At 44.9% G+C, this 27,160-nt stretch overlaps 1 protein-coding gene across 3 annotated transcripts in view; it reads left to right on the forward strand.

Annotated features, from left to right (window-relative positions):
- Window positions 1–27,160, forward strand: part of EPHA5 (EPH receptor A5) — a 450,721-nt gene that overhangs the window by 38,378 nt on the left and 385,183 nt on the right. For all 3 annotated transcript variants that reach the window (XM_066574297.1, XM_066574298.1, XM_066574299.1), the window contains exon 2: window positions 15,211–15,275. In XM_066574297.1, coding sequence (XP_066430394.1) covers window positions 15,211–15,275 — 65 coding nt within the window. The remainder of the gene's footprint in view (window positions 1–15,210; window positions 15,276–27,160) is intronic.

Below are 27,160 nucleotides of genomic sequence, written 5' to 3' on the forward strand. Positions count from 1 at the left end.
GAGTCTTATATAATGTCATGAAGGACAGAGTTGTTAAAAAAATTAGTTACAAAAATGAGTAAAAAAAATTACAGACTAAGGCCTTAGTCAGACGGGCGTTTTTTCGCGCGATTTGCGGATCGCATGACGGATGCGCATCCGCAAATCGCGTGACCGGTGCGCGCAAGTCGCCCGCAAATCTGCTCCTAGCCGCGTTTCATTAGAAACGGGCTGGAGCTGTACAGCGCATTGCATTCAATGGAGACGGCAATACAGCCGTCTCCATTGACAGCAATGCGCTGCGGGCGAGCCCGGGATGAATTGTCGGTAAGGGCTTAAATATATAAGCCCTTCCCTGCAATCCATCCTAAAATGTGTAAAAATAAAAAAAAATTGTATACTCACCTTCTGCCGGCAGCCGGAGCTCCGTGCGGCCGTCCTGCAGTGGGTGTGAAGGGGGTGTGAGTCAGACCTGCCCCCTGATTGGCTCAGCGCTGAGCCAATCAGAGGCATGCCTCACTCACACCCATTCATGAATTCATGAATGGATGTGAGTCAGACCTGCCCCTGATTGGCTCAGCGCCGAGAGGCAGCAGTCACTCACCCATTCATGAATTCATGAATGGGTGTGTGAGTGTTTTCAGCCTCTGATTGGTCAGGGCTGTGACCAATCAGAGGCAGATCATTCAGCAGGCGGGGATTTTAAAGCCCCGCCGGCTAAATAGTGCCAAGAAGCAGTTCAGGAGAACTGACAGCGGCCGCGGCTGGACTCCGGCTGCAGCGGAAAGGTGAGTATACAAATTTTTTTTATTTTAACACATTTTAGGATGAATTGCCGGGAAGGGCTTATATATTTAACCCCTTTCCGACAATTCACCCCGCGCACGCCGGCAGCCCATTGCTTTCAATGGAGCGGCTGTATTGCCGCTCCATTGAATTCAATGGGCAAACATCGTTCTTCTCTGCCACAGCTGTTACAGCTGTGGCAGAGAAGAATGATTTGTCTTCTATATGTTCTCAATGGGGTCGGCGCTGCTGCCGCCGGCCCCATTGAGCGCATATAGAGAAGAGAACAGGAATCGCAGATCGCAGATAGGTGCGATCTGCGATTTTTTGTTCTATAATTTATCGGACGAGCGCATAAAAAGCGCTCATGTGTCCGATACCATTGCAAAGCAATGGTTTTATAAAATCGCCGGACGCATGCGCAAATCGCGGCTAAAAACGCCCGTCTGACTAAGGCCTCAAATAAAAATATATACATAAAAAAGAAAATGGTCCAAACCCGATGCCAACCAAAATGGTCACCGTTTGCACCCTGTATTCCAAAACCATACATATTCTATATCAAAACGTCCAAAACAAAATGGGGAACCCGTTCCAATGCTTTATATTAGCATAAATATACTAATTTAAAAAAACAACTATAAATGTAAAAAAAAAAATTGCCTTTTTAACCCCTGGAAAAAAATATAGGACAATAAAACCACCCCATGGGTAAAATCCCTAAAAAGTGTCTGGTCCTTAAGGGGTTAATAAATTGATCACAACCTCCGCCAACTGCACTGCACTAAGACCAGCATATGAAACGCTAGCCATAGATAAGAACGCTGCTCTGACCACATATAGATATTCTAAGAAATAAATCAGTAAAGGATGCCGGACCAAAAACTGATATAAAAGATGCGGATTCACTCTTCTTACGCCCTATAGGGCAGACATGGATGATTTGCGTTTTAGGGTAATTTTTATATTAATGAGTTAAATATAGTGCTGGGTCAGAGAGACGGAAATGGTGAAATAGTTTGTGCAGTAATATTGCGTTCATTGACCCCTTCACTCCCTGGAGGCCACTTAGCAGACCGGTCAAGGAACATCCAGACTTTTATCTATTTGTGATTAATCCCTGATCTCATGTTTCCGTGGGTCTAAAATAAAGGACTGTAATCAATTAGTAGATTTCTTTTCTGACATATATAAAATCCAGGGTTTAATACCGAGCACAATTATCGTTCTCCGTAAAGCTACAGTTTGGGGCTATTTCAACATCAGCAACTATTTTTGCAGTATCAGCAATTTTTTTCTCTAATTGTGAAATCATTGTGTACTGTATTGTCTTTGACATCTTACTATGTCTATCTCCAAATGTACATGGACCTCAAGTAACATTAGGGATTATTATTGGTTTTATGTTATCTATTGGAAAGTTAACTGAACCCCCAACATATAATGGGATCAAATTCACAGGAAAAGAATAATTATTAATTAACCCTTTCCAATCCAATTTGTATCCTGGTTTTCCTAGGGGGCTTACTCTTTTTCTCCCGTCATACAACGGCACTATCTGCTGGCTAAAGCCAGTACTGAATGAGGTGACACGTTGGATAGGCTACGACAGCAGAGAGGCTGGCAATATGCAGTAAGAGAACCCCGACGGACGTCTTCCAACATTGGAGCTGTACAGCCTTAAATCATAATGTCTTCAGACATCAGACAGTGGATAGGAAAGGGTTAAATAATGTTAAAATATATAGACAGACTAAACATATAAAGAGACTGGCTGTAAGGGTGGATGGCTGGCTGATAAATATACACCCGTCAAATTCCACCCTACCAATGAAGAAATATTCAGAATAGGACTGCACTAATGCTGCCTTAAAGGGGTTGTCTCACGAAAGCCAGTGGGGGTATACACTTCTGTATGGCCATATTAATGCACTTTGTAATATACATCGTGCATTAAATATGAGCCATACAGAAGTTATTCACTTACCTGCTCCGTTGCTAGCGTCCCCGTCGCCATGGATCCGTCTAATTTCGCTTTCTTCTGGCGTTTTTAGACTGCTGTCCGGTCTTCTTCCTGGTGAATGGGGCCGCTCGTGCCGGAGAGCTGGTCATCGTAGCTCCGCCCCGTCACATGTGCCGATTCCAGCCAATCAGGAGGCTGGAATCGGCAATGGACCGCACAGAGCCCACGGTGCACCATGGGAAAGGACCCGCGGTACATCGTGGGTGAAGATCCCGGCGGCCATCTTGGTGAAGGAAGAAGTAGGAAGAAGGAAGACGTCGCAGAGCGGGGATTCGGGTAAGTAATATTTTTTTTTTTTAACACATCCATTGGGGTTGTCCTGCGCCGAACGGGGGGCCTATGGAAAAAAAAAAAAAAACGTTTCGGCGCGAGACAACCCCTTTAAGGGCTTGCAGGATACACAGGTTGGGTGACCAATATAAAGAGCCCTCCCACACTCTCCTGCTAAATCTGTATAACCTCCTTGCACATCCAAAAGAATGGACGTGCCGTCAATACAATGGCAAGGCAAGCCTCCATCCAATTAAGGGCCCTTCAATGTTTTCTGAGGCTTCCAAGGAAAGTGGCTTTCAAATATGTCCCTCTATAGATTCACTGCGGATAACGTGAAGAAGTACAATATATCCCAAGTTAGGAGTGTATATCCCTAAACCACTGCGCATATTAGTTACTGTGCTTGCCAGTAATGATACTACTTCTGGCTCCTGCCTCTCATGTGGAGCACGCTGAGTGAAAGCTGCGCTGATAGATAGCGATCCTGTTCCAAGGCCCTACCCTCCGCACAACATAACACTCAGGACTAAGATTCGATTTTACTAGACCTGCGTAATGCCAATATTATTGTACTATTGCCAATAGTATTGTGGGTGCAACAGATAGGCAACAGTACCTCCTCTGACATCAACACTGAATGGAACAGTGCTCTCGGTCATGGTCATTCTAGATCGGCGCTACGAACCCTCGTCGTCCAAGTGAGATAACATAACCCTCCGCATGGAGACATACAATGAGAGTAACTCGTCCAGACCAGTGATGTGCCGTATCGTGTGTGTGATATCGCCCCTTAATGTCTACAGTCTCTCACCAAGCGCTCACTCACACAATAAGCCTCCGTACACCCGACAGCTACAGTGAGGAAATCACTGAATGCAAGCTAATACTCTGTGACAAGCCCTAGCCGACATATCTATAACGATGAGAACGTTCTGCCTAGCTGCTGTGGCCACGTTGCAGACGCCCAGTGGATGGTACTGGACGCCCCACTACCTGACTAAGCTGTATGGTAAATTCAGAGACTAACTGTCTAGATGAGCATGTTGTACATCAACGCGTTTCTACTGTCGGACACTTAGTCTGGCCACTTCATCAGGATGTTGGAACTCTCAAGAGTAGCCCTGATAGTCGGCTGCTCTGTTAATGCAATATGCCACGTGCGCCAAAACAAATGGCTCATATATATTCATAGCTCCTCCTTTCCTGGAAAAAGGGCTCGTCCTCTCTCCACCAATGATATACCTGGTGGGTCACGATTGGGCAATCCCTTGCAACATCTCAAGATCCTGGTCCTCATATTGATATGATTCAATCATGGCCTGTTAGGGGGTTGGGTGTCAGGAGGAATGGAGTTTGGGAAACACTGCATTAAATGGCTACTACATTAGACACCTTCTGGTTTATGATTGTAGCTTACAGTTACATCATGGGGGTTCAGGATTTGTTTTGAGCAGGATCAGGAGCTGTATTTGATAGCTGGTGCCCGCCCACAACAGCCGTGATCAGAGTGAACGTTGATGGTGGCTGTTAACCATTTAGATGTTACTGTCATTTCTGACAGCAGCATTTAAATCCCCCGATTGGTATTCCAGGGTCCCAAATGGCCTCCCCGTGGTGAGAACATGAGGTGCTGTTTGGTAACCATGGCAGCCTGAGGCTTTCTAAAGGTCCCCAGGGCTGCCATGGCTGATTGCCTATTAAGCCATGCCTGTGGCATAGCTTAACAGACTGCCTGTCAAACCACAGTATAATGCAATACTATGGTATTACATTATACTCAATGAGCTATCAAACGATCGCAGGCTCAAGTTCCCTGTGGAGATGAAAATAAAATCTAAAAATCTGTTTAAAAAAGTTTTATTAATTAATAGAAAAAAATAAAAGTTATTGTAGTAAATAGAAAAAGTAAAAAACTTTTCATATGTATATTATAAAAAAAATCAAAGAAATAACACATTTGGTATCTCTGTGTCTATAAAAGTCTGATCTATCAAGGTAATGCATTATTTACCCCGCATGCAGGAAAAAAAAAAAACAATGTCAGAATTGTGCTTTTTGGGGTCAACCCGGCTCCAAAAAAGATTTAGTAAAAAGCAATTAAAATGTTGCATGTATTCCAAACAGTACTAATATAAACTGCAGCAAATCTTGCAAAAAATGAGCCCTCGCACAGCTTCGTTGACGAAAAGATAAAAAAAAAGGTATGGCGGAAGAAAATGGCATCCAGAAAATAGTTTTATTTTTTCCAAAGATATTTTATTTTTTAAATGTAATACAACAAAAAAATATATAAACTTTGTGTCATCATAATTAGAGATGAGCGAACCTACTCAGCCACGCCCCTTTTTCGCCTGAGCGCCGCGATTTTCGAGTACTTCCGTACTAGGGTGAAAAGATTCGGGGGGTGCCGTGGGTGAGTGGGGGGTTGCAGTGGGGAGTGGGGGGGAGAGAGAGAGAGAGTGTTCCCCCCTGTTCCCTGCTGCTACCCCCGCTCCGCCATACCTCCCCCCGCCCCCGAATCTTTTCACCCGAGTACAGAAGTACTCGAAAATCGCGGTGCTCGATCGAGTATTTGCTTGAAACGAGTACGTTCGCTCATCTCTAATCATACTCTCCCTTAAAATAAAGTTATCATGTCATTTTTGCCGCAGTGTGTACACCATAAAAACAAAACCACCACCCCCCAAAGATGATGGAATTTCGAGTGTCGCAGAAAAGATTTCAACTTTTGTTTCGGCCTGTTAATTATGCATACATTTACTGTTGAGCAGTGATGGGATTCTGAAAAGACAAAGCAAATGTAGCTGGGGAAGGAACTTAATGAAGTTAGTAAAATCAAATGAGTCATCTTGGAAGATGCCAGGATGTGATGCTGAGGCCAGATCCTGGACCCATGAGGGAAGCTGATCATCTTCCTGATATTGTAATTGGAGAACAATATCTTCTGCCTTGAGGAAAGTTGATGGACACTGGGTCAATGTGTTGTATTGAGGCATTCCCCTGTGAGTTAGTGGAATCAAGTGAGTCATCTTGGAAGATGCCAGGATATGATGCTGAGGCTAGATCCTGGACCCATGAGGGAAGCTGATGGACATCTGATCTGGAAACTGTGTTAAGGCCGTCTTTCTGATATTGTAACTGGAGAACGAGATCTTCTGCCTTGAGGAATGTTGATGGACACTGGGTCAATGTGTTGTATTGAGGCATTCCCCGGGAGTTAGTGGAATCAAGTGAGTCATCTTGGAAGATGCCAGGATATGATGCTAAGGTTAGATCCTGGACCCATGAGGGAGGCTGATGGACATCTGATTGGGAAACTATGTTGAGGCCATCTTCCTGATATTGTAAGCGGAGAACCAGAACTTCTGCCTTGAGGAACGTTGATGGACACAAGGTCAATGTGTTGTATTGAGGTATCACCTGTAAAATTGCTATGATTTTGGATTACAAATAAAAGAGGTGAGCGCCACCTGGATTGACTAGCTGCTGTAGGAAGGAACCCTCAAATAGGGCCCTATCATATCTATAACAGTACATGACCAGTTCCAGCTTCATAGTTGTCTGAGATAAACAGAAAGGCAATACTCCAGTGGGCAAAAGAGCAGAAAAACTGGATTGCTGAGAAATGGAAAAACATCTCCTGGTCAGATGAATGCAGACTTCTTTTGCACCGTGCCGATGGGGGGGGGGGGGGTCAGAATTTGGCACAAGCTGCATTAATTGATAAAAAATTCCTGTCAGGTGTCCAGAGCATGTCAGTATCTCCATTTAATTTGCACCATTGCAAGAAGCTATTCTGTCCACATGGGCCAGTACGTTTTTTTAACACCTAGTGAGATTCCAAAACAAGTTTCTGTGGTTCTGATGGCCAAAGGAGGTCCAATGCACTACTGAGTGGGTACACTGGTGTAACTATAGGGGGTGCAGTTGAACCCAGGCCCAGGCGCCTTAAAGGGGCCCATAAGACCTCTGTTCTCTATATAGGGTGCCCAGTACTACAAATAAAGCATTATAGTTGGGGCCCTGCAGTGACCGAGACACAAGGCCCACGCTGAGGAGCTAGTGGGGTAGAGATGGCACTTCTCACGTTGGCTATACCAAATTCCACCTCAGAGGGATGCGTGCAACCTCAGCCAAGACACCGCTAGGCCTCTTCCAGGCAACACTGGGACAGAGGTTACCTGTATATGTGTAATGGACTGAAGAAGTTGTCACTCGTGACGCCACCGTTCCTTCACACTGTTGATTCTCCGGCAGTAGAAATAATAGAGTCCACACACAGTTAACTTTGGAAACTCAATCACTGGGAATGGAAAGTGACTGAAAAACTTAACTTCTCGCTTATAGAAAACAGTTTTACATGCCAGTACAGAAAAGACAGTTTTAACAGACGGTCAAGGAGGAAGACACAGGATGAAACTGGGCCTACCGTTGCTCTCCGTATGACTCCACTCCTGGACACACACACTCCGGGATGCAGGATGATACCGGAGGGGGACACAACAATCCACAGAACCTCACGCTGCACCTAATTGCTGCACGGCGGACTCCTTCTCTTCTCTCCCTCCTCAAAGGGGGTTCCTGGAATTGAGAACGTCTGAATGCCTCTCCCCGGCTTCCATCCCTTCACCACATGAGGGTTGAAAGTACCCCCATGTGGCCGGCACACTCACTCCACTCTCAACCATTGAAGAAGATGCATCAACAGAGAACTCTCTCTATCACTCATATTTATCTCTTACAAGCATCACGTGACTAGACAAACTTGTTACATTTTCCAGACATATCCCAGTCACTTTCAGACATTAACCTCTTGCATGCTGCAGCTGTGCAATACACATAACAACAGACAAGACACTTTGCACAGTGCATCCACACTGAAACTGGAGATGTATGACAATTATGGAGGGGCCAGATAGCCAGATATAAGGATTTCGGGCCACTATAGCCCCGTTACAGGTTTTGCATTGGGGCCCAGGAGCTTCAAGTTAGGCCTCTGAGTGATTGTCTGTAATAAATTTAACATATACTAATTTCCCATTCATTAAATCAATAGTATATATTAGTTCAGCACAGAGAACTGCCCAAGACCTATGAGAAACAAATAGTTTTTGTTGTGTAACATACTGTACGTCTATCTGCTTATTTTCCCTTATGCAGTGGTACGCAGCTTTCTGGTCTAGTTCCGAGCGCGTGCCCCTCATTTGATGTCCTTATACCCTAATAGGGCTTATTGACAGGGGCTGTCCTGATCTACGCATTAAATAGTAGCAGTGCATTTTCAACTATTCCTTGCCATTCTGTTGTAAATGCTCATTTGTCTACATTCTATTTGTACGCTTTGTTCACATTAGACTTTTGGGTTCTCTTTCCATGCTTCATTATGAGAGTAGGAAAGCAGCACTTACAGGCAGAATGGATGTATACAGTACAGCTACATACAGCATTAGTGATATTAGTGAAGCAGTCTCCGAATGGAATAAGCCCTAAAATGCAGCCATAGGGCTCAGTCACACGGGCGTTTTGACGCACAAATTTTTGAACGCATAACTGATGCGTTCAAAAATTTGCGTGACCTAAGTGGGTGTCACGGCAGATAAAACGCTGCTAGCAATGTTTCTCCGCTCAAAAGTACTCGGTTACACTGGCGCTTCCCGCTTACTCCTGTTGTGGCTGTGACAGCTGTGGCAGAGGATTTCTTCATCTCCGCGGGGAGACCCATTGTCACTGTACACTGTGACAGCATTGTCACAGTGTCCAGTGACAATGGAACTCCCTGTGGAGATGAAGCAAACCTCTGAAACAGCTGTCACAGCTGTGGCAGAGGAGCGCGAACATATACTGAAGATCGCTCTCCTCTGCCACAGCTGTGACAGCATGATGTTCTCCCATTGAATTCAATGGAGCCAGCAATACAGCCGGCTCCTTTGAAAGCAATGGGCTGCCGGCAAGCGCTGCAGTGATTTTTGGGGAAGGGCTTTAAATATAAGCCCTTCCCTGAAAATCAATCCAAAAATGTGTAAAAAAAAATGAATTCATGAATGGGTGAGTGCTACCTCTGATTGGCTGAGCGCAGGGACCAATCATAGGCAACTCTCAGCTGCCATTCAATAGCTGAGAGCTGCCTCTGATTGGTCACAGTGCTCCGTCAATCAGAGGCAGCCCATTCAGCAGGCGGGGATTTTAAATCCCGGCCTCTGAATACTACTCAGAGCAGTGCAGAGTTACACATTTTTGGATTGATTTTCAGGGAAGGGCTTATATTTGAAACCCTTCCCCGAAAATCACTGCAGCGCTTGCCGGCAGCCCATTGCTTTCATTGTAGCCGGCTGTATTGCCGGCTCCATTAAATTTAATGGGAGAACATCATGCTGTCACAGCTGTGGCAGAGGAGAGCGATCTTCACTATATGTTCTCAATGGGGTTGGCGTTGCTGCCACCGGCCCCATTAACTGCAAGGGCAAACTGCGTTCTGCGAACCGGTGTCCTATAATTTTAGCCGCAGGCGTTTTTTCACATGTAAAATTTGACATGTGACCGCTGCTATTGAAAAGCATTGGTTCTATCTAGTGCAATTTTTTTTGACGTGTGGAAAACCGCCCGTGTGACTGGGCCCATTAATGGATTATCCTGATAACTGAGGGGTAGAATTCTGATCAAATTTCAGTTAAATTTCCTCCATTTTCGAGAACAATGTGGCATCACACTGGAAGTCATAGAGATGGCAAATATATCTCATTCTTGGCAACTGTGAAAGCTCAAGTTACACTTTGTCAAAAAAAAAATCAAGCAACTAGAAGGCCATGCAGTTACAACTCAGGCAAATATGAAAATTATTAGAGTTATGGCGTGACTAAGTGAACATCCTTGGCCTATAAGAGGCTCTCAGAGGCTCCTTGTGTGTAGTGACCTCTTCTTCCACTTGTAGAGCTTGTTGACCACTAGACGCCTCTATGACGCAGAGAAGAGATTTCACCCCGCTACCAGAACCTGAGAGGGGCGCATTATTGGGATGTGAGAAGCTGGATAGTCGTATCAATGAATTGCCGTCACCTGGGACCACACTGTTAAGAGGTGCTGGGACCAATGGATGTGTGAGGGCACACAAGGTGAGCGGGTTCAGGACATCCCTAACAGACCACCATTAAAGAAGATCATCCAACAAGCACAAGTAGCTCCTACTGTTTCGTTGTCCGTTATCTACAGACAGGTGGCGCCATCGTTACAGACACCTGTGTCTGTCAGAACCATTTCAAGGTGCTTGACTGAAGGACATTTGGTCTCACGACACCCATTACATGTACGGCCTTTTACACTCACTGTCATCATCTCCATTTACAGTGGTATCATGAATGATGAATTTGGACAGCTACAGACAATCGGTCCCCCCTAGCAGTGGTACAAGGAACAATGAGAGCTCAGCAATATGTTCAGGACATCCTGCAGCCACATGTGTTCCTCTGATGGTGGCTTCCAAGAGGCATTATCCAGCAGAAAAATGCTTGGCTACCCACACAAGGGGTTCACAGGAGCCACCACAACATTGCCACACTTTTTTGGCCTGCCCGGTTGCCAGATTTATTGTCAGTAGAACATGTATGAGACCTTCTTGGATTCCAACTGTGACAGCCCACAAGTTTACACAATCTAAAGGATCAGTTACAGCAAATGTCGAGCAATGTGCCGCAGGATACCATATGGAAACTGTATGCCTCCATGCCTACTCATATTATCCAAGCTAGAAGTGGTACAACAGGGTGCTAGAGCCTCCATGCCCCCCCCCCATCACATCTTGTATCCAAGCTAGAGGTGATACAACAGGGTACTAGAACCTCATTGCCCTCCATATCACATCTTGTATCCAAGCTAGAGGCAGTACAGCAGGGTACTAGAGCCGCCATGCCCTCCCTGTAACATCTTGTATCCAAGCTAGAGGTGGTACAACAGGATACCAGAGCATCCCTTCAAGGGGTCAGTTTTCCACAATGAATTCTCCTTTCCCTCTGATATATCACTTAGTTGTATCAGCGTTGCCATCACACAGAGAAAATTTCATCCCATTCCGACAACTTCTTCTAGGATTGGGATTCTTTTTGACAATAAGGCTGAGGTCACACGGGTCTTATTCCCGGCAGAAATCTCATGGTTTTGCTACAGCGGAAAACCGCAAGATTTCTGCCAGGAAAGCGCAGCTTCAAAACCCAAGGCACTTATCCGCGGGGTTCGGAGCAGCTTGGCCGCATGCTTTTCCGTTGCGGCCAGCGCTTCCATAGAGAGGAGCGAGGCCGTAGCAGAAAACAAGAAAAATAGACATGCTGTGGCCGGGGAATCGGCGTCACAGCGCCAGCTTCTGTCAGCTTTGCCGCGACGGATTGGCCATCCCATGTGGATGAGTTTTTTGACAAATCTCATCCATGTGGCTGACTAATCCCGGCCATTCCTTACAGAATTTCCGCAGCAAGTGCGCCCTGTGTGAACCCAGCCTTAAAGTATTTGTGACAATCTCAAGAATATCACAGTTGGCCTTTTTTGCTTACATAGAACGTGGCGTTATTTAAAGGGGTTGTCCCGCGCCGAAACGTTTTTTTTTTTCAACCCCCCCCCCCCCCCGTTCGCCGCGAGACAACCCCGATGCAGGGGTTAAAAAAGAACACAGGAGAGCGCTTACCTGAATCCCCGCGCTCCGGTGACTTCTTACTTACCTGATGAAGATGGCCGCGGGGATCTTCTCACTCTGTGGACCGCAGGGCTTCTGTGCGGTCCATTGCCGATTCCAGCCTCCGGATTGGCTGGAATCGGCACGTGACGGGGCGGAGCTACACGGAGCCGGCATCCAGCACGAGCGGCCCCATTCAGAAAAGAAGAAGACCGGGACTGTGCAAGCGCGGCTAATTTGGCCATTAGACGGCGAAAATTAGTCGGCTCCATGGAAACGAGGACGCTAGCAACGGAACAGGTAAGTGAAAAACTTCTTATAACTTCTGTATGGCTCATAATTAATGCACAATGTACATTACAAAGTGCATTAATATGGCCATACAGAAGTGTATAGACCCACTTGCTGCTGCGGGACAACCCCTTTAAGTCCTATTTTTCTCAGATGTGATGAAAGTAAACATTCCTTTCGTTCCGGTGACATGCAGGTCTTATCTTTTATTTCTAATACAATATATGCCATATGTCAAATATTATAAACCACAAGCATTTCTCTATCAGCTCATGAGCAATGTACGACTTCTATACATATTCTGATTGTGTTTTTAACAAGTTATGGGATACGACCATGGAAAACAATTGTAGTGAGTCACTTAGGGAAACTACTGGAAATATGACCCAAAGGGCGAAGTTATGATATAACCCTGATTGAGCTTTACAGTGTAAAATTAGACAAGCATCCCAGAAAATAGGTTGCAAACATGGCTATTCATGACTGAGTGCTGGGGAAGACTATTTTAGCAGTTATTTTCGAATATGTGTTTACTAAAATTGAACAAAACTAGTCTAATCTTCCATGTGAAAAGTAAAAAGAAAGCATATACCTCGTAGGCGTTCGATTGTGTTAAGCAGCAGAAATGCAGTCCTAAGCTCTCGCTCACGACCTGAAGGTTGTGAGTTCAATTCCCACAAGGTTCAGGTAGCCACCTCAAGGTTGACTCCTCCTTCTGATATTGGTACCTCGAAAGCTACCCTGTTTGGTGGGGGGGTAATAAATAAATTACCCCAAAGCGGTGCAGAATAAGTTGGCGCTATACAGATAATAAGATTTTTTATTTTTAATTAAGAATTTGGAAGGTAGACATTGGAGCACATGGAGGTCAACTGAATATTTGAAAAGTCTTTTGCCCGGAAGATCTAAAGTTATAGTGATTAGACTTATGTCTAGAGGGCCGGGCTGAGCTGAACGTCTTAGATATTAGGGAAGTCGAGTGGTGATAACTGTCGACCAGATTCTCTACTACTCTATCCTAAGGTTAGGGCCCTTTTACACAAAACAATTAACGTTCATTTAATCGTTGGACAGTGTGAAACCGGATGATAATCATTCAGTGTAAATATGGCCTACAAACAAACGATCATTCATTTCATACAGGCAGAAAAACCTGAAGACAATTGGCCCTTGTAAATCAACGCGAGCTGTGCCTGCAGTTACAAGTGCCGGCCACTACACTGAGGTTGGCGCGAAGACATCTGCTGCCTCAGCTCCGACCTCTGTGTATTTGCGGCGCTGACAGCATGCGCCCGCTCAGCTGATTAGTCGGGGTCCCGAGTGACCGACCCCAGCCGATCAACTATTGGATGACCTATTCTGAGGAGAGGTAATCAGTAGTATTCTCCCTGGAAAACCCCTTTGAAGGGGTTGTCTCGCGAAATCAAGTGGGGTTATACACTTCTGTATGGCCATATTAATGCACTTAGTAATATACATTGTGCATTAATTATGAGCCATACAGAAGTTATTCACTTACCTGTTCCGTTGCTGGCGTCCCCGTCTCCATGGTTCTGTCTAAATTCGCTGGCAGCTTGCTTTTTTAGACGCGCTTGCGCAGTCCGGTCTTCTGCTCTGAGCACGAGCCGCTTCAGCCTGCTAGCCGCTACAGCTCCTCTGCACATGCGCAGACGAGCTGTCACTTCTCGGGAGCGCGCTGGAGCGGCCATTCTGTACCATCCTCTCTTAGAGGAAGGTGCAGAGCCGCCCAGCTGTCCCGAGAAGCCGCCCAGCTGTCCCGCCGTCCTGCCGCCCAGGTAAGTGATGGGCCGGGGGGGCTGCCGCTGGGCCGGGGGGGCTGCCGCTGGGCCGGGGGGGGGGGGGGGGCTGCCGCTGGGCCGGGGGGGCTGCCGCTGGGCCGGGGGGGGGGGGCCTTCGTCTGTTGTCAGGGGTCTAGCGCCGGTTACCTGCTGCCTGGCGGTGGGTGACTGTGTGCCGTGGTTGGCCGCGTTCAATCCAGGGGTCCGGTCGGCAGCTGCGGGGCGTCTGGTTATCAGGGAGACACAGCTGGTAGCGTCGCGGGAGCGCGCACGTCGGGCTACAGCAAGCGACGGGAAAAAAGCCGGCGGCCATCTTGGGAAAATTTTTATAAGTTGCTGAAACGCTGGAACTGTAAGTACAAACCAGCTAGAAAAGTCATTTACAGGGGGGCTTAGTAATGTTTGCTTAATTAGGGGGACTGGGAAAAAAAAAATTCACTGCTTCCTCGAGACATCTCCTTTAAGTGCCTGACAGTCATCCCGTGTAAGACACACCTAAGTTGTGTGGAAACATCTGATATTGTATACAATTACCCCAGGCAAGCAGAAGCCTATATCAATGAAATTAAGCTGCATGTTCAGCTGTAAGGCTAGGTTGTAACATTGCATTCAGTTGTGCATATTATAGTTTTGGTGAACATTATTAGATGTTCGTGCTAGAATATCTATATAGTGTTTTTAATGCTCCAGTGATTCTTCCTTCTACTTCAGTCCTTTCTGACTTCCAGGTTGTGTGGTCAGGTCATACATGATCGCTGTGTCCAATTAGCCACAGCGTTCACATACCACATGACTGCAAGTCAAGCAGGACTGGACCAGGGGTAGAGGCGTAACTTGAAGCTCCTAGGCCCCAAATGCAAAACCTGGAACGGGGCCCCCAACTATAATGCTTTCTTCATAGTACTGGGCTTCCTATATGGAGAAGAGAGGCCTTATGGGCCCCCCAAGGCTCCTGGGCCCCGGGTGCAACCGCATCCCCTGCATCCTCTATAGTTACGCCCCTGACCAGGGGGAAAACTAAGGAGATGAGTATACTGTCTTTTTCTTTTTTTTTAATTTACAGCCTCACCTGGCCACCTTGTAAACTAAAGCTTAGTGGGATGCCTATAGCAGTCGTAACTGCACAGTAGTAATGGGCGGCCCAGGAGGTGAACGGCCCACTGGGATTTTTCCTGGTGGACTGAATAGCCAGTCCACTTCTGGTATTGCGGCACCCCTGGACAGGCTCTAACAGCACCCCAGTTGGGAATCACTGACCTAGCATCCGGTAAGGTTGTTTTCCGATTTCAGTTATTAAGTGAACAGCCCTTGGATAACTGATTGACGTTCATTAACATTCTAAATCTAAAAATTAAATAAATACCTAAACAATGTCTTATTTTTTCTATGTTTTTTTTTTTCAGTGAACTTACTAGATTCCCGGTCTGTCATGGGTGACCTCGGATGGATCGCATACCCAAAAAATGGGGTAAGGCATTTTATAATGTTCTCATGAAAAGTCAATTCCAAAAAATACCTGTATTTACCGTATTGGCCGTATGCTGGAGCATTTTACTTGGATTTTCTATGATGTGATTCCCATAATCTGCTGCGTTTATGTTGTACATGATGTATCTGTCAACGAGTGTCAGGCGCTTTTTCTTCTCCTTTTTTCTATGTTCTGAGACAAATTACTGGTTTGTTTCCTTGGAAGGAAAAATCAGCTTATGCTGCATTTGTTCCATGATGGAATTAACTTCTTGCTGTGAGGCAGAAAACAATATTAGACAAAGAGCGCACATTACATTTCTGTCCGCTGTAGAATTTGGGAAATGTGGCCACGGTTTAGGCCTACAATAGATGCTGATTATGGCAATAACCTTAAAGGGGTTTTCAAATGACTTAAAATTGCCTCACGACCACTTTGCACATTCTAGTGGCTGCTGACCAGGACATGTGACTGCTGCAGCCAATCATTAGCTAAAGAAGGTTACTGCTGTGGCCAGTGATTGGCTGCAGCAGTCACATGTGCTGGTCAGCAGCAACAAGGATGGACAGAGGGGTTGTGGAGCAATTTTAAGTAGTCGCAAAACCCCTTTAAAATATAGTTGAAGTGTATCTATAATGATTTGTGTATACCGCCGCCCCATTGAAAGCAATGAGATGAAGGCAACCTCTGCAGCAATGATTTTCTTGGGGTGGCTTGAAATATAAGCCCTATCCTGAAAATCAGCCCTAGCTGTTAAAAAAAATATATATATATATATATATATATATATATATATATATATATATATATATATATATATTTAAATTTAACTCACCTAGAAGCTCTGTCCAACTTTTCTCCATGTCCAGTCTTCATCTGTATTCTGGTGGCCGGAGATTGAAAAATCTCCGCCTCCAGAAAGCGCTACCTCTGATTGGCTGAGCACTATGACCAATCAGAGGCAGCAGTCAACCATTCATTGAATGACAGCTGAGAGCTGCGTCTGATTGGTCACAGCGCTCAGCCAATCACAGGCATTGCTTCAATACCCGGCCAGCAGAATACAGAAGAAGACTGCTGGGGACAGGGAGAAGAGCTGGACAGCATTTCTAGGTGAGTTAATTTTCTTTTCTTTTTTTAACAGCTAGGGATGATTTTCAGGGTAGCGCTTATATTTCATGCCCCCCCCTGAAAATCATCGCTGCAGGGGTTGCATTCACCCCATTGCTTTCAATGGGGTGGCAGCAGCACCGGCCCCATTGAAGCAATTGTATAGCATTGCGGTCCTCTGCCACAGCTGTGATAGCTCTGGCAGGGGATTCTTTAATGCCTGCGGGGAGTCCCATTATCACTGAACACTGTGACAGTGCTGCTCCAGCGAATGGTTGAAGACCTGCACACACTATTTTGAGCACATTTTAAAAAAGCACAGAGCTTCGGTCACCGGCATTTTGCACATCCGTGGAGCACTTTTTTTTTTTTGCACACGGCGGGCAAAAATTGCTTATCTTACCGAACCCTAAATCAAAGGGTTGACAAATGAAGGCTTCATTCATGTCTGCTTTGTTATTTCCATTGTTATAGTCCATCAGAGAAGAAGAGCAGTATGGAATTGCCAGAACCCTGATATGACAAACACCAACGACATCCAATGGCCTCTACTTACTATAATGGAGTCTATCTAGTTCCCACCTTGACATTGGACATCTTACCAGAAAAAAAGAGCTCAGCATGCTGTAATATTTTTTTTATACCATTTTTAACAGAATATTTGATGAAGGCCACTAATGGAGCCTCCAATACAGATATGAAACAAGCCTTATATCCAGGGGTTGATTGGATAAAGAATTATTCATCTTCCTACTCATTTAGTAGAATGAAGCCCCCCTCTAAATGTTACAATAAGAGCACATATTCTCTGTGATTGGTTGGGAGTGGGGGTGATGACATGTACAAAAGTTCCTGTATCGCCCCTCTGGTGACTGTGATCTTTCTTCTTAAAGTCATTTCCAGCTTCCCCTATACTGTCTTTTCCAGAGAAGCACAGAACCAGGGAGTAAAACTTTTCCTGGTGCTCCCTAATATCAATTGAATGTGATGCGCCAAATATGGCACCTAGAATCTTGGGTCTGGGATTCGAAAGCTAAGATTTTGCTCTTTGATGTAAAAGTCTGAGATAAGAGCCCTTATAAGCTACTCATAGAAAGTCATGAAATTTATGACATATTGCATATGCCCTTGGCAATGAGAGGTTTAGAGCGTAACTCCACCCCAAAAAATCCTAGTTTATCAAATTAACCCCTTAGTCACTGGTCTATTTTGTGTCTTAAATGGGTTGTTTGAATTAAGGGAAACCCCTTTCCCCAGGTCCTCCATGCATCAAAATATCACATGAGCAATTACTCACTTCTCTCCACATCCCCGTTCATCTTCCACTACCGGCTCCGACATCACTTGGCAGGCGGAGCCCGTCTACAAACAAGCTGCAGCAGCCAATGAGAGCAGCTGTCAGTGATCATTGGCTGCTACAGAAGGTTTATGGGTCATCACAACTACCTGTAAACATACAGCGAACCCCAGAGCCCGCGGTGGAGGGTGAACGGAGGAGTGGTTAGTTAGTAGCTACTGATTTGTTATTTTGTATCATCGGGGACCTGTTGACAGGGGTTCCCTTAACTCCGACAAACCTTTTAATGACCAAGCAATTTTTTCATTTTTACATCATCACGTTTAGAGATGAGCGAACGTACTCGGATAGGCACTACTCGTCCGAGTAATGTGCCTTATCCGAGTACCGCTGTGCTCGTGCTCAAAGATTCGGGGCGCTCCGCTGCTGACAGGTGAGTCGGAGCGGAGAGTGGGGCAGAGCGGCCGGGAGAGAAGGAGAGAAAGATCTCCCCTCCGTTCCTCCCCGCTCTCCCCTGCAGCTCCCCGCTCCGCAGCGCGTCCCGAATCTTTGAGCACGAGCACAGCGGTACTCGGATAAGGCACATTACTCGGACGAGTAGTGCCTATCCGAGTACGTTCGCTCATCTCTAATCACGTTCCAAGAACCATAATATTGGTATTTTTTCATAACCACATAGGGCCTTGTTTTTCAGTTTTTCTGGGCCAAGTAGTATTTTTTAATGGCACAACTTTGGGATACCTATAATGCATTGTTTAGCTTTTATTTAATACATTTTTTGGGGGTGGGAAAGAAAAAACAATCCGAAATTCCTTCATGTCTTCTTAGCTTTTCTATCCTTACTGGGCTCACTGTACGATATAAATGAAACATTAGCTTTATTCTGTGGTTGATTATGATCACCACGATACCACATTTATTTATCCATTTATTGCATATTTTAAACAAAAATATGACTATACTGGCATTGGTTTTTTTTCCTAGGGCAAGGAACATAATATTTTTTGGTATGGGTTATTACAAATGTGGCGATACCTAATATGCTTTTTTTACATAATAAAACAGTTTTGTTGGAAAAAATGTTGTTTTTTTATTAAACTTGTACTTTTTTCATATTTTATTTGGTCCTTCAAGAAGACTTGAAGATGTGATCCTTTGATTATACTTATGCAGTGTAGTAGTGTATACTTTTGACAGCCCACCTATCAGACCCTGCCGTGATTAGGTATATGATGACTGCATTAGAGACGCTGATGGTCAGCAGGTGAAGCCCCTCCCCCTGTCAACTGCTCAGTTGGAACAAATGCTATTGATCAAAACAAATAAAGGGTCAAGATTAGAGATGAGCGAACGTACTCGGATAAGCACTACTCGTCCGAGTAATGTGCTTTATCCGAGTACCTCCCCGCTCGTCCTGAAAGATTCGGGACGCGCTGCGGAGCGGGGAGCTGCAGGGGAGAGCGGGGAGGAACGGAGGGGAGATCTTTCTCTCCTTCTCTCCCGCCCGCTCTCAGCAGCGGAGCGCCCCGAATCTTTCAGGACGAGCGGCGAGATACTCGGATAAAGCAAATTACTCGGACAAGTAGTGCTTATCCGAGTACGTTCGCTCATCTCTAGTCAAGATCAGAGGTTTCTCCACATTAGAGAAGGAGCTCGGCTGTCAGTAGACAGCTGTGCTCAGGCTCTTTTCAGCATGGATTCCCATGTGGGACCTAGACTTGGCCGACATGTTTTTATGACCACCTAGCCTAAGTCCCCTCAATGACAGCTGTAAAAATATTCATGTTGGTCTCTAAGATGCTAACGAGCTTGTACCTCTATGTAGATTGCCTATTTTTTTTCTACTTAACTGTCCTAGTTAAAGCCACATTTGTCCAAATTATCCATGGACTGGAAGCTATCTCCCATAACTGTCTGCACTTGATGGTTGGAATCTACCTGTTCTATTCTTTCAGTCCACTGTTTGAATTATTGTCTATGACCGTGACGGAGGGGTCTGTTAGAAGATGAGAATCCGTGGTGACTGAGACACAGAGATGTCATTGGATTGATAGATGTAGATGAGATTATCTCACAGGATAATGACTGCACTCGTGTTACATGGCATGTTTTATCTGTCACATAAGTCAGATGTTGGTTTGTCACTGAACCTAAGTGTAAAAAGGGGTTGTCCAGGTATGCTACAGAAACTCATCCCAAGACTGGAAATTGCATGTGCAGACTGAAGAGGAAAGTGGTCAGGGGCGTGGGTGGGTGGGGAGTGTAGCCTTGTTCGGTACGCTGTAGTTTTAGCTTCCACCTCCTTTCCCCTCCGATCTGTACATGCATTCTCCCAACCTAGGACAGACTTCCATAGGTTGCATGGGTAGTAACTATTTTGTGGCATAGTTATCCAAACCCTTTCAACATAGTAACAGCCTACTTACATTCCTAGCAACAGTCTACCTTAAACTTTTCCGGTTTTCATCCCAAGTGGGAATTGGCTTTGAGGTAGTAGAAGGGACAAGGATTTTTGACTATACTTTTTTCTGTTTGTCTTTGCCATGTTCATAAGCTTTCTTTTAGAATACGTTTGGGTGAAGAAAGTACCGTAAATCAATACATTATGTGGGAACAGTCACTTCTTCATAGCAGCGTCGATAGATGATATACAATAGATAGATACTCCAAAGCCACGCGGCACATCCAAGTATAGCCAAATTAGTGTATGTATTCGCCCATAAATGCAATGTTTCAGCACTGTCACTGGGGGCTTATTCAGGAATATACTGGGATGTGCCACGTGGGTTTGAAGTATTTAAAGGACCTGGAACGTGGTTGTGATGATAGTGGTCCTTTAACTTGCTGCCTTTGTTTGCTGTAGATTAGCTGGATAGATATGAGATAGAAGGATCCATACTAGAGATGAGCGAGCGTACTCGGTTCGGGTGTTTTTGCACTCGAGCACCGCTTTTTCCGAGTAACTGACTATTCGGACAAAAAGATTCGGGGGGCGCCAGGGGTGAGCGGGGGGTTGCAGAGGGGAGTGGGGGGGAGAGAGAGCTCCCCCCCTGTTCCGCACTGCTACCCCCCGCTCCACGCGCCCCCCCCCCCCCCCCCCGGCGCCCCCCGAATCTTTTCGTCCGAGTAGTCAGTTACTCGGAAAAAGCGGTGCTCGAGTGCAAAATCACCCAAACCGAGTACGCTCGCTCATCTCTAATCCATACCAGTATTATAAATGTTAAAATAACTGTCTGTCTGTCTGTTACCTTTTCACTGCTAAACCCCTGAAGCTATTTTGATGACATTTGGCAGGGAGATGGCTTCTATATTGGGGAAGGAGATAGGCTAAGCTTTATCCCGCAAATGTATAGAGTTCTCTAGGGAGTGCACCAAGACAGATTAGTTTGGTGATGCTCAGGAGAACATTTGCTTTGCGGCCACGCTATGTGGGAAGGCGAAGGGGAAGGGGATGCACATCATAAGCTATGCCTACACAAATAGGCAGGCAGATGAGGGCAGACATAGATATGCAGCGTCCGAGGAGCAGGCCCACAGCCAAGGAGATAGCGGGGTAGATAAAGACCTCGTCACGGGGCTCCACCATTTCCTCCCCTGGGGGTAGCTCAGGACCCGACTAAGTTACTGCTGGGGGAGGTCACAGAGGAAAAGTAACTGGAGGTTACCTGCAGTCTCTTTGTCAAACGTGATGCCACCATTCCGTCCTCTGATGAGGAAATAAATTACTCCACACACAGGGAAAACGTTCTGGACAAACTGAGAATGGTAATGTCCGTTTACTGTAACTTGATAACTTCCAATTGCATCAACAGTCTGGCATGGATATAATAAGATAAGATAACGTGGTGCAACAGGGAGGATTCTTGGGGTAATCTGGACGATCCACAGTCCAAGTTATCTGTGTGATCCTGTTCCCGGCGATTCTCATTCTCTCACTCTCTACCGGTCCACACTCACATTACTTGTGCTTTCCTCTAGCCATGCTGCTGGCATTCTCTCTCACTCAGTGCTTAGTGGTAGCATCAGTATATCCTGGGCAGCTGGTCCCAGGCCAAGCAGAAGGGAATCGCTCAGCTTCCTCCATTCTCTCCACACACAGACCGATCAGTCTCTCCACACACAGGCTCTCTCACCGATTTCTCGCTCACTTGCCGACTAACTGTCTCTTGCAAGAAGAACCAGAAACAGACTACTCCTCTCTCTACACCTTGAAAACACATATATATATATATAAAACATAGTCACATGATTCACAACACAATACATTTTCCAAACATGACCAAGACATTAACTCATTCTATCTTGCAGAGGTGCAATACACATAACTCAAATGCACTCCACAAATACGACGCTGACAAGACAATGGCACGAGACAGACATATAACATCATGGAGGGGCCCCACTAACAGTGGGCAACGATAGATAGATAGATAGATAGATAGATAGATAGATAGATAGATAGATAGATAGATAGATAGATCTATATGAGATAGATAGATAGATAGATAGATAGATAGATAGATAGATAGATCGATCGATATGAGATAGATAGATATGAAATAAAAAGATAGAGAGAGAAATAGATATAAGATAGATAGATATGAGATAGATTGATTGATATGAGATAGATAGATATGAAATAAAAAGATAGAGAGAGATAGATATGAGATAGATAGATAGATAGAGAGATATGAGATAGATAGATAAATAGATAGATAGATATGGGATAGATAGATGGATAGATAGATATGAGATAGATAGATATGAGATAGATAGATAGATAGATATGAGATAGATAGATAGATAGATAGATAGATAGATAGATAGATAGATAGATAGATATGGGATAGATAGATATGAGATAGATAGATATGAGATAGATAGATAGATAGATAGATAGATAGATAGATAGATAGATAGATATGAGATAGATAGATATGAAATAAAAAGATAGAGAGAGAAATAGATATAAGATAGATAGATATGAGATAGATTGATTGATATGAGATAGATAGATAGATAGATATGAAATAAAAAGATAGAGAGAGATAGATATGAGATAGATGGATAGATAGATAGATAGATAGATAGATAGATATGAGATAGATAGATAGATATGAGATAGATAGATAAATAGATAGATAGATATGAGATAGATTGATAGATATGGCATAGATATGAGAGAGATAGATAGATAGATAGATATGAGATAGATAGATAGATAGATAGATATGAAATAAAAAGAACAATAGATATGAGATAGATAGATTGATAGATACATAGATCAAAATGAGATAGATAAATAGATAGATCGATATGAGATAGATAGATAGATATGAGATAGCTAGATAGATATGAGATAGATAGATAGATAGATAGATAGATAGATATGAGATAGATAGATCGATATGAGATAGATAGATATGAAATAAAAAGATAGAGCAACAGATATGAGATAGATAGATATGAGATAGATAGATATGAGATATATAGATAGATAGATAGATAGATAGATAGATAGATAGATGATAATACATATTTGATATCCACCATCATAGTATAATATCAATGCTGTATTGAGTAATAAAAAATTAGGTCTTAATGAAAGACATTTATATAAACATAAATTATTCATTTGCGTACTTCGAACACACGGACTTCAGTGGTATCGCAGTCTCCAATGCATAATTTACTTTATGAACTGCCAATAGCTGTTGTGTGGTACAACTTTTAATTAAGTCATCTGTAATAATGGAGCTATCAAGCAGTTTCCTTCTTTCTAAATCTCTCGGATGCTGCAGAGGGTGCAGACCGTTACGCCCATGTGCATAGACTGATTTAATCACTCTACAGCGAGCTCCCACCCTTATGACCCATTTACTGCGCTTTTCATGCTGATTTTATTTTCCACTATTTACATTTTCTGGAGTACAATTGCTTTCTTTAGGAAAATACACATCTGCTTACTGTAGGCAGTCAGACTCTTTAGAAGGATTCTGGGAGTTGTCTGCACAGTATGGAAGAAAACCCTCTTTAGTCTGCGGAGAACATAGAGTATGTGGTATGGCTGGCTGCACAACATGTTCCGCTTCTGTCTACTCAAACAACATGATAGGCATTCCTTTCAACAGCGGTGAGGGTGCGTTCACATAGGCGAGCGCGATACCGGCCCGAGAAACATGTTCCGATGTCACGCTTGTAAAATCATGATTCTGAAAGTGAGCGCGGTGCGGTTATGTACTCACGACTTTCATAAGTGCTTCCAATAGTTTTCAATGGCAAAAATCCCAATTGCATGGCATGTGAGCGCAGTGCGATTTTTTTTTTTCTAAAGATCTCATAGGAAATAATACATTAACCCTTTCCAATCCCCTATCTGACCTCTGAAGACATTATGATTTAAGGCTGTACAGCTCCGATGTTGGAAGACGTCCGTTGGGGTTCTCTTACTGTATATTGCCAGCCTCTCTGCTATCCAACGTGTCACCTCATGCAGTACTGGCTTTAGCCAGCAGATAGCGCCCCTGTATAACAGCAGAAAAAAAGTAAGCCCTTTAGGAAAACTAGGATTTGATTGGAAAGGGTTAATCCTTATGACATGGCTGGAAATTAAAGCTATAATAGGGAAAGTTCCTGGCAACCATTCATCCTCCGTAACCCTGTCAGGACCAGTAATGTATCACCGCCATTGTCCAAATGATGTGCTGCAAAAATAGCGTGGTACCGATTGTAGAAAATACTCCCTTCTTGATTTACATTCTGTGGGTTGCACTGAGCCAAGTTCTTCTATCTAGGGTTGAGAATCAGTTGGACCAGCTTCACATGAGCGTATGCGTATTTGCGCATGCATGAGTGTAGTGTTTTGCGGAATGTACTATGCTGTTTTGCACCCACATCGGCCTGTCTTACTGCACTCTCGGCACGTGCAAAGTACACGGCAAACAAGGAGGCACCAATTGAAATGACTGATTAGTCTTAATTCCAGATGCGTTCTTATGCAGTGTTTCACTCATCTCCTTGCGTACTGCATGCACATTTACGCACCCACATTAACTTCTATGGGGACCTTTGGTGCGCAAATACACAGAAAAATAAAACTTTTTATTTTTTTTTGTGCAACCCAAATGCGCGCGCAAAATACAGAAATGTGAATGGACCCATTGAAGTCGCATTATTTGCTTATGGCGCACACAAATTTTCATGTCCAGATACACCTGTGTAAAGTTGGTCTCAGGGTATGTTCACACGGGGCAGAAATGCTGCAGAATTCTGCAGCATTTCCACATCCAAAACAGCCTATAGCAAACCTCTCCGCGACCTCCATCGAGCACAGCGCCACTGGTCAGGTGATCCCACTTCCCCTGACCAGCAGCGGTGCCCTTGCTAGAGGCACCCAGCTGCCAGCTGATAGTGTGAAGAATTGGGAGGTGAGTGGTACTCTGTATCTGCTGAAAGCAGCCGCGGATACGCAGCTAATTTTGAGTCAAAATCCGCACCAATGGTACAGACTAGAGATGAGCGAGTATACTCGCTAAGGCACATTACTCGAGCAAGTAGTGCCTTAGCCGAGTATCTCCCCGCTCGTCTCTAAAGATTCGGGGGCCGGCGGGGAGCAGGGGAGAGCAGGGGGGGGGGGGGGGAAGCAGGGGAGAGTGGGGGGGGAGAGAGGGATCTCCCCTCCGTTCCTCCCCGCTCTCCCCGCCCCCCGACGGCCCCCGACGGAAGTTTGGTTATCCATTTGAAGAAATTGATGGTCTACCTTTGAGCATGTCAGTCATGTTATTTACTATAAGGGGCTAGTATTTATTGGGGATTGGGGAACATAACCATAAAAAGAACTTACTAAAACCAGTTCTAGAGACAGCAAAGAAGCAGCATAGGCAGCTGTAGTGACTGGCTGTATTTAGAGATGAGCGAGTATACTGGCTATGCCACATTACTCGAGCGAGTAGTGCCTTAGCCGAATATCTCCCCGCTCGTCTCTAAAGATTCGGGGGCCGGCGGGGGGGCGGAGCGGCGGGGAAGAGCGGGGAAGAACGGAGGGGAGATCTCCCTCTCTCCCGCCCGCTCCCCGCCGCAACTCACCTGTCACCCGCGCCGGCCCCCGAATCTTTAGAGACGAGCGGGGAGATACTCGGCTAAGGCACTACTCGCTCGAGTAATGTGCCTTAGCGAGTATACTCGCTCATCTCTAGTACAGACCTTGACTCGATTGCAGCCTTTTGGTCACGGAATGGTCTTTTTTGTTATCTTATCTGGTATGTTTCTTCATAGGTTAAATTGGGTACAGTTTGGTTTAGTCAGCATGCTTCCTGAGCACATCAGTGTTTGTGTGTTGGGCTCCCTTCAGCTAGCGATTGAGGACAATTGGCATAACCACTCAGCCAACGCAGTGTGGACTTTATGGAGTATGGGACCCTAGGGAGACAGGAACAAATGAAAAAAAAAAAAGAGGACTTTTTGGCACCCTGAAGTCATGTCACATTGCTGTCTCGGTAACTGGCATATCCAGGGCACCAGTGGTAAGAATGTGTGCCAACCAGCTTATAGCATTTAGATGTGAAATATCAAACGTGGTCGTTTCTGTATTGCAGACTACATATATTATGTACCAATTCTTAGTGAAACAAAAAATATCGAAGCTGGGCAAATATGGCATTTTTGTTAAAAACAGAAACAGTATAGTTTATGGCTGAGGGCATATATGATCTGCTGCTGCATATTGCTCTTTATTTTAATAGCGAATACAACTTGGAGTAATGTACTTAGAATTATACAGAAGCCAGAGGTGTAACTAGGTTTCCCTGCACCAGGGGCAGACTCAGATCGGTGCCCCACCCACCTCATCTGAAGGTTATGGTTAAGACCACATAGTCCGCCTGACCACATCCGGCCAAGCCACATCTACCTGTTACCAGCAAAATTGTGTGAGCATTAGCCTCTGCAAGCGGGCACAACTTGGCCGCATGCAACCAGCCGGACCATGTGGCCTTAGCCTAAGTCCATTTGTTGCACCCCTCACTTCACCAATCAATATGTTATTAAAGGCACAACTCCATTAATATCCCCGCCCCCCCCCCCCCCATCTAAAATCAGAGGTACAGCATTATATTTAACAGCTGGATGATTCCCTGGTTATAATAGCTATGTGGCAAACTTTTTTTATACTTTATTTTTCATATCAGTGTGCGGTCCGGTGGTTCGACCAGAGTTTTTGAAATTCCTGAACAGTATTAAATCAGTTATCAAAAAATTAACGGTTGTCTTCCTTCCGCACGATTGGAGATAAATGTCTGAGCAGTGGGGTTCTTGAACCCTACTGATCTGGAGAACGGGGTTACCATTTCTCTCAGTCCTCCTCACTGAGGGCTCACTGAATCCCCCTCACACAAATGGGGAGCTTTAATGGAGCAGAGCCAAACATGTGTAGTGCTGCTCAGGGGCGTAGCTATAGGGGGTGCAGAAGTATCAGTCGCTA

This window comes from Eleutherodactylus coqui, chromosome 7, assembly GCF_035609145.1.
Source record: "Eleutherodactylus coqui strain aEleCoq1 chromosome 7, aEleCoq1.hap1, whole genome shotgun sequence".
Taxonomy (NCBI): Eukaryota; Metazoa; Chordata; class Amphibia; order Anura; family Eleutherodactylidae; genus Eleutherodactylus; species Eleutherodactylus coqui.